At 37.8% G+C, this 12,142-nt stretch overlaps 1 protein-coding gene across 7 annotated transcripts in view; it reads left to right on the top strand.

The window, feature by feature from the left end:
• The first annotated feature begins 8,710 nt into the window (after positions 1-8,710).
• igsf5a (immunoglobulin superfamily, member 5a) overlaps positions 8,711-12,142 on the top strand; it is a 55,504-nt gene continuing 52,072 nt past the window's right edge. For 5 of the 7 annotated variants that reach the window (XM_086057968.1, XM_086057973.1, XM_086057972.1 and 2 more), the window contains exons 1-2: positions 9,151-9,312; positions 11,826-11,883. In XM_086057968.1, coding sequence (XP_085914094.1) covers positions 11,838-11,883 — 46 coding nt within the window. In that variant the 5' untranslated portion in view covers positions 9,151-9,312; positions 11,826-11,837. Of the gene's footprint in view, positions 8,785-9,150; positions 9,313-11,825; positions 11,884-12,142 lie in introns of those variants that run through there. The other 2 variants (XM_086057970.1, XM_086057969.1) reach the window with 2 other exon arrangements.

The raw sequence follows: 12,142 nt of genomic DNA on the forward strand, positions 1-12,142 counted from the left end.
CTTGATGAGTGTAATAATGTGACGGAACGTTTGAAGATTCTTCCTTCCTTTTCCCACGTAATTAGCCATCTGTTTTGGGGGAGAAAATATGAGGAGATTCCTTTGTAAAGTTGTATTTGCTGCAAGGTGCCAGGTTGTCTGGCCTACTGTGTTTCCGCCCGGTTGGCCATCTGTCGGGGTGCCAGGTTGTCTGACCTACTATATTTCCACATCAATCGGCCATCTGTCCATGTGTATTGAGTACTGTCTGTCTTGGGACTTAGGGGCGGCACTGGAGAGGGGCGGGGCTTAAGGGCAGCAAAGGAGGAAGTGGAAGGGGAGGGGTTTTGGGGGGACCGCTATGCTGAGAGTATAAGACAACTACAAAGGGGAGGGGCGACAGACACACAAGGAGGAACGACAGTGATTTGACTGTAACTTGTCAGTGTCCAGAAATTTCTGTAAAATAAATCCTTCGAAGGACCTGTTTCACCGATCTCCAGTCTGATTTTACGAACACGCGGAAAACATAACGATCGTTTTTTTAACAGATGGTGACTCCCGACGTTGGCTGCTGGTTGAAGGGTTTATCAACAGACAGAACTTCTGGTGCCAAATTAATTGTACGGTAAGAGGACACTAATCCTCGTAGTAAATTTCTGCCTGTTGTGAACTCTAAAACCTGTTTTCACGTCATCTAAATTGTGACTAAATTGTACATGAGATCTAAGTGAACATGCCGTGAATCCGAATATCAACCCCTGGTGCCCATCAGAGGCGAATCCGCACGATCCCGCTGGCAGCAGCCGGGTTCCTGACTATAAAAACACAACCATTAGTTACAAATTGCCAAATACAGAAACATCAATGCAAGTTATCACGCTGCTGTGGCTCTCGCTAACAGGCAGAATTAAGTAACCAGGTTTAGGTTAAAAAATTATATATACGTAGACCATGTTTCTTTAAATTTTGACATTTGGTTTTTATTTGAAGCAGATATTTTTTCCATTAAAATGTGATTTATGAGGAGTTTAGACCATTGGTCGATATTCAAAGTTTGTTTATTTTTCCAGTTAACAAGAATTGGTTTTTTTGCGATAGTAAGGGCTACAAGTATAGATTGAAATTGTTTATGTGGTAAGTCAGTTGTTGTTAAGTCACCTAGCAAACACAAGTTTGGAGAGAACGGTATCCTACAGTCCAAGACAGCGAAAAGTTTTTCTAAGACTTTAGTCCAGAAACACATAACCGGAGTACATAACCATAAAGCATGAAAATAAGTGTCTGTAGTGTTTTGTAAACACTGGAGACAAATGTCGGAGTCTGAGAGTCCCATTTTCTTCATCATATATTGAGTAATATATGTTCTGTGAATAATTTTATATTGGATAAGTTGTAAATTTGTGTGTTTTGTCATTTTAAAAACGTTTTCACAAACTTGAATCCAAAAGTCAGATTCCGGAGCTATAGACAAGTCTGTTTCCCATTTCGAGATGGGTAAAGACGTTTTATCAGTATATGAAAGTAGCTTATATATTTTTGAGAGTTTTTTTGTTGTTGTCGGAGTAAGCTTGGTAATATCTTTAGCTAAAACAGGCGGTTGGAGCGTACCCTGAAGTGTTGGAATTTGTTTCTTTATCATACTTTTAACTTGCAAATAATGTAAAAATTTTCCGTTTTTTATTTTGTATTTTTGGAGCAAGGATGTATATGATATAAACATATTATCTGAGAAGAGATGGTGGAGATGTGTAATTCCTTTCTTCCACACACCCAAATAAAACGATTGGTTGTTAAGTTGAAAGTCGGGGTTATGCCATAGGGGAGAAAGCCCACAGGGCTCCACTTGGGCTTTTGTAATTTCTAGTGCCTTCCACCAGGCAGTCAGGGTGGCGGAAATCATTGGATTTTTAAAACAGTTATGTCGCTTAATCGATGTTGTAATAAAGAGTAAATCTAGGAGTCTGAGGTTATTACAATCCTTCTGTTCTAGTTCCAGCCAACAGTTAGTATCTCTATTGGGTGCCCAAATCTTTCTTGATGTTTTCCATTCCATGCAATATGCCAATATGCATAATCACATACAATTTGTGTTGAAAACGCCTGACAATTATTATAAGGTAAACTGTAAAAATAAGGTGCTAATCAAATCGCATCTGAAAATGTACTTCCACTGCTACAACCTTTGCATATATGTAACCTGCATTGTAACTGTGCGTCTTTGTAGCTATGAAAAGCCTGAAAGGACATGGCCCATATACTCATATATACATGTACACATTTCCCCAGTTCAGTGAGTGCTGGGAAATCGGATAGGTAAGTTCAAATTTTGAAATTTTATGTGACTTTTTAGTTTAATATTTAGAACTTGTGAAGGCAAATTATGTGTTACTTATTACATGAAAATCTTTTTTTTCTTTTTTTTTTTTTTAATAGAGGTGACTTCCATTTTGCGGGAGTGAAACCTTTGGATGAAGAACAAGCACTAGAGTTACTACAAGAAAGTTAAACAATTATGTGTTTTAAAATTTGAGAATAACATTTGTTTGTTTATGCTTTCTTTTCTTTGAAGCATAAAATCAGTAGAGCTACAGGATGCCATTTTTGATGAGGAAAATGCAAACAGTCTGGAGAACACTGTGTAAGTTACCAATTATTTCCCTTTATAATTCCGTACTTATAGATCAGTAAGTATTTACATGTGCTGCTTTCCTGTTTTATTTCCAGAATAGAGATTGACGGAGAACTGGCCTCTGATCCATATAATTCTGACTATGTGCCACCTATCTCATTGCGGTATGTTTTCAAATTGTAATTCCTTACATCTCTAACTTTTCATGAGATGATTGAAATCATAATTTTGTTTTTAATTTACTGGTGCATTACAGAGTACAATGTATACACTCCCTTGTATTGAGCTGGAAGAATCAGTTTTGGATATTAACTGTGATGAGGCAGATCAGGTCATCATCAGGTTATATTATTTGCTTTTCTCCTTTAGAATTGCAGTTCAGATTCTATTTTTTTTTTCTTCCTTTCTAAAGATCCAGAGAAAGGCAGACATATGGATAAAGGCGTTACCCATTCCCTTGATGCCTGGCATGCTTCCAAAAATCAAACAAAGAAACTTCATGCTGTAAATTTCATTTTATTAGACTGTATCTTACTGTAATTCTGAGTTAAACATTTTTATTTTTATTTTATATATTTATTATTATTCGTGGTCCTATTATTGTTGTCTTCCAACTGGCTGGGGTGGTTACTGGTGAAAAACCATTTGTCAAATGGATCAAGGACATAATAAACCACTTTTGGTTTGCTTGCGAGCACACAAGCACAAGAGGCAAATTTATGGTTTGTTTAAACGTTTACCATCAATTATAAAGTAATCACCAAATATTTTTATCCAAGTATGTTCTATTGTTTGTGACTTTTTCTACACCTAATTTAATTAAATGAAATGGACAGGTATTGCATATTACCCAAGTGCGTAATGCAGACATTTTGTGCTAACAACAAATACTCTAATCCACTATATTACTACATGCTACTATTAGTGCTTCATTCAAATTTACAGGGCGATTAAAAAAGAATGCACCAAAATCACTCTAGCTTGGACACATGTGTTGTACACACCTTCAAGTTTTTATTTCATGTTTTATAAGTGCTTCATGTGGCCACCACTGGCAGCACACAACATCAAGCCGATAAGGGAATAAAGGGGGGGGGGGGGGGGGGTTGCTCAAATCGGCTTGATGTTGTCCATGCTGACGGTGGTGGCCGCATTCAACAATTGTAAAACATGAGATAAAAAATTCGAAGGTATGTACAATACATGTCCAAGCCTGAATTTTCTAGTGTTTTTTTTTAAATTATTTTTTTATTATTGCAAGATTATTTGCCGTATTCTTTTTTAATCACCCTGTACTATGACAAAAATACAACTGAATCATGATACAATTTTATTTATTTACATCCAAATAATGTGTGTTAAATTGTTGGTTACACTCAATAAGTGCAACTGTCAAAATGACGTCTATGTTTTTGTTTTCTCCAGGACTTGATATCTGGTCCATAAACAGAGGCTGACAGCAATCCAAAGAGGACACAACAACTTTATTTTTTATAAATGTAAAATAGACAAGTCTATAAATGATAGAAGAGAACATTGTAACAGGTGCTTGGTAACAGCCATGTTTATTATGACAATTACAAAAAATTGCATGATTAGTTGACCCTGAAATCGTTATAACCTACGTAAACACCTGCCTGGCCCTCTTGCTCGTCTCGCCCCTCTAACTCCCCTTCTCGCTTCCCCTCTCGCTCTCCATTCTCCAGAGTCACTGCTCTACTCAGAAACTTGAAGTTCAAAACTTGAGTCTTACATAGGAAAATAAGTTCAAATTCTTATTCTTATTATGTTGTTTTGACTGCACATGTAGCACTAATATCCTTTTCTCTTTTGTTTTTGTTTTTGTGTACGTGGCGTATATTATTTGCATGTTCAGAATACAACCAAACAAACAAATTTGTTCACTGAAACGCTGCCATGATTATACATTTTGAATTACTCTAGGTTACCTGAAGTTTTGTGATCCATGGCAGTAGTAGTAGTATTCATTATTATTATTAGAAGTTAGTAATTAGTAATTGTAATATTACTTGTTCTTAACATACACTTGTAGTGCAACTCAGACACATCCACAAGGATGTATCCTGTTTTTGTGGGTGTTTCGGGTCGTACAGCATCATACACACTCGCCAAGGTGACCCAGCCAGGGTTGATCAGGCCCTGACTTGTGTCTGAGTAGCTTGTGTGATCCATGGATTCCCCATTTGATCCAGAGCCATCTTTGACGCCTTTTCAGCACCATCCATGATGTTCCTGATGGCCTTCCTAATGTGCAGTCCTTCACTCCACGGGTCATGAGTGACTGGCCAACAAATCATCTGCATCCCACGTCAATAGGATTGCACCAGGTCCTCCACCCTCTACTTCGACATTCACCTCTTCCATCCGGTTTTCCCAAGGGACCATCAACTCCAGCAAGACCACTTTATGTTTCTGACACCAAGACAATGTCTGGCCTGAGTGTGGTCACTGTGTTGTTTTCTGGAAATTTGAGTTGTCTTCCTAGGCCAACATGCAACTAACTACCAGTCCTATGCTGTTACGAGCAGCCTCCCGGATTGGCTCCGGCGTTGGTGTGGCTTCTCCCCAGTTCTTACAAAGGCAATATTGTGCCTTGCTGGTTGCTGGTAGTATTACTGTACAATAAATGAAAGTTGCAGTCGTCATTAACAATACTATAACCACAAACTGTTGTAGTAGTAGTAGTAGTAGTAATATTGATAATACTGCACTATAAAAGACATGTCAGTCAAAATACTACAAACCCAATTCCCAAAAAGTTGGGACACTATGCAAATTGTGAATAAAAACTGAAGTGCCAAATTTCAATATTTTGTTCAGAATAGAACATAGATGACAGGTCAAAAGTATAAACTGAGAAAATGTATAATTTTAAGGGGAAAATATGTTGATTGTAAATCTCATGGTGCCAACAAATCTAAAAAAAAGTTGGGACAGGTAGCAATAAGAGGCTGGAAAAGTCAATTGCACAAAAAAAAAAAACAGCTGGAAGACCAGTCACCACTAATGAGGTCCATTGGCAACTTGATTGGAGTATAAAAAGAGCTTCTCGGAGTGGCAGTGTCTCTCAGAAGCAAAGATGGGTAGAGAATCACCAATTCCTCCAATGATGTGCAGAAAGATAGTGGAGAAATATCAGAAAGGTATTTACCAGTGAAAAATTGCAAAACGGTTGAAGTAATCATCATCTACAGTGCATAACATCATCCAAAGATTCAGAGAATCTGGAACAATCTCTGTGTGTAAGGGTCAAGGCCGAAAAATCATACTGCATGCCCATGATCTTTGGGCCCTTAAACGGCACTGCACCACAAACAGGAATGCTTACTGTAAGGAAAATCAAAGAAAGGGGCTCAGCAATACTTCCAGAAAACATTGTGGGTGAACACAATCCACCGTGCCAGCCGCCGTTGCCAGATGAAACTCTACAGTACAAAGAAGAAGCCATTTCTAAAGCAGGCCAAGAAGCGCAGGTGTTTCTCTGGGCCAAGGGTTATTTAAAATGGAGTGTGGCAAAGTGGAAACCTGTTTTGTGGTCAGACGAATCACGATTCGAAGTTCTTTGTGGAAAACTGGGGTGCTATATCATACTGACTAAAGAGGACAAGGACAACCCAAGTTGTTATCAGCACTCAGTTTATAAGCCTACATCTGTGATCGTATAGGGTTGCATGAGTGCGTGTGGCATGGGCAGCTTCCACATCTGGAAAGGCGTCGTCAATGCAGAAAGGTATATTCAGATTCAAGATCAACATATGCTACCATCCAGGCATCACCACTTTCAGAGAAAATCTTGCATTTCTCAACACGATAAAGCCAGACCACATGAAGCACCAATTACAACAACATGGCTGCGTAGGAAAAGGATCCGGGTATTGAAATGGCCAGCCTGCAGTCCACTTCTTTCACTTATAGAACACACTTAAAGAAAGCCCAAGACAATTGAACAGTTAGAGAGACGCGTGTTAGACAAGAATGGGACAGCATTCCTATTTCTAAACTTGTCTCCTTGATCCCCAGACGTTTGCAGACTGTTGTAAGAAGAGGGGATGCCTCACAGCGGTGAAAATGGCCTTGTCCCAACTTTGTTGACACCATGAAATTGTTCTCTATGTTCTATTCTCAATAAAATATTACAATTTGGCACTTCCACATAATTGCATTCAGTTTTTATTCACAATTTGTATAGTGTCCCAACTTTTTGGGAATTGGGTTTTATAACCACATTAGTAGTAGTAGTGAAACTGTACAATAAATGAAAGTAGTAGTTGTATTAGTACAGTTAAAATTTCGTACCATAAGCAGTAACAGCACTAGATACAAAGTTGAAATCTATAAAAAGCAAGAGTAATTAATTTTAGCATCTCGAATGTATGAAATAAGTGTTTTGTCAATCATATAGCTATAAGGCACAGAAGATTAGCTACAAAAGAAAAACAATCTCGTTTGCTGTGTTCATGTTGCTGGTAGGCCTATGACCAAGTTTATTCGTTTTTCATTACTTGTATACTCCATCACTCAAAAACTCAGTGGTACAACAAAGTAATTTGTATTTAGAGAGCGCTTTCACAGAGTCAAAAAGTGCTTTACAGTGCAAAGTACAAATACACAGTATAAATAAAATTACTATTAAAATAACATGAAATCACAAATCAACACAATTTTACTAAATACTTAACAGCATTATGAAGGTTGATATAAGCACAAAATTATCCGACACCCAACTCTAGGGGTGAATATTGAGTACAGCAGCATTTGTGTTTATAAAGACTCCAGGCACCTTATTATTAGGGGGATTCTTAAATATCTTAAGCTGGTGTGTGAAACTCAAGGCCTCCACTAATACGACCCCACATCCAATTATATCCAGCCCGCAAGATAATTTTAGATATATATTATTAACTAATTCACTCCCAGCCATTTTCACTAACGCAACCCCCTTCGCTCCCGGCTGTTTTACTGGATTTTGACTTAATTTTGCAAAGCCCACAGAATATTGTGATCTATTGTTATAAAAACATGGAACCTACCAGAAGAAAGATTAGAGTATCTTCTTTCATCAGGAAAAAAAAGTATATTTCTATCTGTTTCCATTGTGTAGCAATTAGCATTAGATTATAGCTAAATTTCATCATTATTCACAAACCTGTTGAAAACTGGAAAAAAGAGCTTGTTGCAACATGGCCTTGGCTGATCTCTTATACTCTGCTCCCACCTGCTGGCCGTTTTTTGTAATAACTACCATTGCTTTAAGCGACCTCTTCAGGTCAAAGCCTTCTGTATGCTTTAGTATAAAAAAATTAACAAAAACAACGAATAAATATGTTTTTAATAGAACATTTTTATACGTTTTGGGGCGCAAATGAGTTAACTACTAACTACTAATAGGACTTTTCCCACTCACACATTTTCATAGGCCCCGCCCGCTTACACGCTCAGCTCAACACCAGTACAACGCCACTGATAATTTGTTTCTGTGGAGTTTTGACACAGATCTGTTTCTCATTTATGTAAATTTTATGTCATTTTATGCCATAAAAAATAAATCAATAAAAAAATATATTTGATTGATATAAAGCAGGGGTGTTTATTAAGTCAGATCAGGCCACTTTATTTGTCACTATAAAGGTCTTATCTACATTGTATTTGTAGATGTGTATGACATACTAACTTAATTGTACCACATGCGAGGTTTACATTATAAACAATGCTGTATTATGCAGTGGCATTCCACGCTAGCGAAAACAAGTAATCACAATTAAAAAGCATGTAATTAAAATATGATACATCTCTATCAGTATATGGCATTATATTCCACAGTCGTGTGATGAGACAGAGTTAAGTTTTCTGATGCTTGTTGACCACAGCAGTATTTGTCAAAAAAATTTGAAACATAGTTACATGGTTTGTAAAATTTAGTACCTCAACGGTTACATGCATACATACGTAATATACCTTAACTGACTCATAAGGTATAGAATCAAGCTCTCAGAACTTAAGTAGATAGCAATCACTATGGACAAATAAGGGCTGGGTTTCAAGGGCCAATGACCCTTGTACCCAGCAAGAGAGTTGCAGCTGCAAGCTCACCTGCTGGTGTTTCAGGAAATGAAGCTTAGCTCCATGGTACACTCCAAAGGAACTTATTACAGGTAAGTGTTCATTAGTTATACAGAGGTGCAGTTAAGATAAAAATTATAAAGTTTCTATTCAAAGTGTATTTGTTGAGTGAATATATTCTTGATGGAAATGTGATAAAGTACAGTGTAAGAGACATTTGTATATATTTTTTTAATTTATCATCTCACAGATTCCACATTAAGACAAAATCAAATTCTTCCATGAAATACAACTGTTCTAAATTGTTCATGTTTACGTGATCTTGGTAACTTCTAGTTGGTACTTGTAGGGGTGGAACGGTTCACAAATTCCACAGTTTGGTATGGTTTTGTGCACACGGTTTTCGGTTCATGCATTCTGAAATGCCATCCTCACACACCACAGTCTGACGGCGGTCGAGAACTTAAGTAGATAGCAGTCACTATGGACAAATAAGGGCTGGGTTTCAAGGGCCAATGACCCTTGTACCCAGCAAAAGAGTTGCAGCTGCAAGCTCACCTGCTGGTGTTTCAGGAAATGAAGCTTAGCTCCATGGTACACTCCGAAGGAACTTATTACAGGTAAGTGTTCAATAGTTATACAGAGGTGCAGTTAAGATAAAAATTATAAAGTTTCTATTTAAAGTGTATTTGTTGAGTGAATATATTCTTGATGGAAATGTGATAAAGTACAGTGTAAGAGACATTTGTATTCTTATCATATCACAGATTCCACATTAAGACAACATCAAATTCTACCATGAAATACAACTGTTCTAAATTGTTCATGTTTACGTGATCTTGGTAACTTCTAGTTGGTACTTGTTGTTGTTGTTGTTGGTACGGTTCACAAATTCCACAGTTTTGTGCACACGGTTTTCGGTTCAGTTCCTGATGCAGTTTTAGAAAAATTAATTATGTCTTGGAGTAAAAAGTGAGTGTATATTATTCTAATGCTAACTATTATTATTATTATTGTATTATCATTTAAATTATTATTCAATTTATGCCAGTGGCATAAAGTGGCAGGCATAACAAATGCCTGCCACTATATGTTATTTGTTAGGCATAACAAATAACTGCTCTTCAGTTAGATGGCAAAAAGTGTAAAACCAACCTGTGTATCAGTCTGTGCCATTCATACAACAGACTTAAGTCATGGTTACCTGCAAATATATCAGCTTTGTGTTGAACTATACAAACCCAGATTTCACACTAAGTACATTTGTGACTAAACTGAGTTGAGATCATTATTTCAGTTTGAAAACTTTTTATTTTTGTTTGCTGGTTTACCGTGAGGTTTTTCTTATGCAAAATAAGTGCCTTGATTCCACAGGTTGGAAAACACCTCTCAGATCAAATGACAATTATAAAAATAAAATATGAAATTATTAAATAAGTCTTATTTGATGGACATAGGAGAAAGAGGTGTCATAATTCACATTTAATATGGATAGGGTAATGTTTATCTCGTTATTACTCCCTCTACATGTGTGAATGAGCTCAGCTCATACCCTAAGTAGCCTTAAGGCCTAGATAAACCAATCCGACGTGAATGTGAAATGTGATCAATGCCTACCCCCTGTGACGTCGGCCCAGACGTCGGCACGTCGCGTAGAAAAATGACGTACACACCGCACCGACTATTACGTACCTTCAGCGCATGCGCGAGAAGTAATTCCCCTCCGTTCCGTCGGTGGCGGTAGTCATTATTTCTAAAGGCAACCGGCAACCTCTTTACGGGGCGGAATATAAAAACATAAACAACTCATACCGGTGTTGACAGCGGCGCCGGGGTAAACGCGGCGGCCAGCTGGTGAAGCGAAAACAGGCGCTGGAACAAGCTTCGTCCCCTTCTCGTTCCCGAACGCATGGATGTATTCCGTTGTGGGGTATCCTGGACCCTGTCGGCTCCTGGCTGCTACCGATCGTCAGTTCACCCGAAAAGCTTCGACCGTGTTGCCCTCCGCATTTTGGACACGGTGCCGACCTCCAGCTTCTGAAGGAGCTTCCTTGAGACCGCCGGACGGAAAGGCCGAAATCTTTCCTGCTTACCTTAATTGTATACATTAATATTAAACAATACATATTAAGCAGAACATTCATCCTGTAACTTATGAAAAGCCTAATGCCACATTATGTGGAGACAGCCTATTTTGCCATTTATATTTCATGGTTGCCATTCAGTGTTCAGCTTTAGAGCACAGTCAGCTGAGTTATAGCTCAACCATGCTTGCAGTGTGATAGACATGGGCTACCTTTACAACAGTCACCAGTAAATTAGAAAACTTTTTTTTTCTCTATACATTTATAGTTTGTGTCGTATATCAACATGTACTGAACAGTAAAAATTATACATATCTGTTTGAATTTTTATTTATTTATTATTATTATTATTTTATTTATTTTTTTGCTGATGAACTGTATAAACTGGTGTCTACTATGTCGTCTACATGTCCTGGTCATTATTTTGACATTTTAGTGCATGTTTGTTGAAAGCTTGAATTTGGGGCAAAACTCGTGTGTGTGTTGCGCCATTTTCAGGTTAAACACTGGGATAAACACAATTCGGCTGTTTGTTTACTATGTCACTTGTACAGTATGACATACTCACTATGCCACCCACCGGCTCGGTCTCATGCCTTCTTAAACGCCTCCTTAGCGAGTTGGAGTAGCAAACATATTTATACCGATTTTCAGATTAGTGATTTATTAGCATAGTGTTTAGTTAGTTTATTTATCATAGCTTGTCGTAGAATAGAAAAGGTTTAGATCATAGTTTTCACTGCTGCTGTCAATCACAGCCAGACCACGCCCAACCCTCTCCCCATTCGCAAGCCCAACGATCCTCCAGGCAGCATCCCCTTTGAGCACCGTTTTCAAATATTAGTGAGGGGGGTCGAGCAAGAGACTGATTTCCTGTTGATTTACACTTTAATGCCTATTTCACAGTTTGGGTCGAAATACTTAAATAATAAAAACAAAGGGAATGTTTATTGAGTGGGGGTTTCAAACTGTCTTTGTACTATTTTATGCTTCAAAGAATAATGTAATTCCCTACAATCATTCACATGATTTCCATTGGCATCTTTCAGGTTGAATAAAATATGGACGTAGGAATGTGCATCTGGCTAATACTGTCTGCACCTGGAGGTCAGTATATTAAGTTTGCTTGAGGAAAGTTGTTTGATGCTATTTTGTAAACTTTTTAAAGTAGTCTGGTAAAGGTTGTTGGGCAGTTCAGGAACCGTTTTGAATCCAGGATTATATTAATGAAAATAAACATAATATTCCACAAAAAATTCCATCCATCTACAGGCAAGTTGCCAGGCAACAAGGGAAAAAATGCTCTGGTGTGACTCCACAGGTACTGTAGATCATCACAGGCCTGTTCCATTGCCTCCAATAAATT

The sequence above is a fragment of the Leptonotus elevatus genome, chromosome 16, assembly GCF_054856555.1.
Source record: "Leptonotus elevatus isolate MCC_2025b chromosome 16, RoL_Lele_1.0, whole genome shotgun sequence".
Taxonomy (NCBI): Eukaryota; Metazoa; Chordata; class Actinopteri; order Syngnathiformes; family Syngnathidae; genus Leptonotus; species Leptonotus elevatus.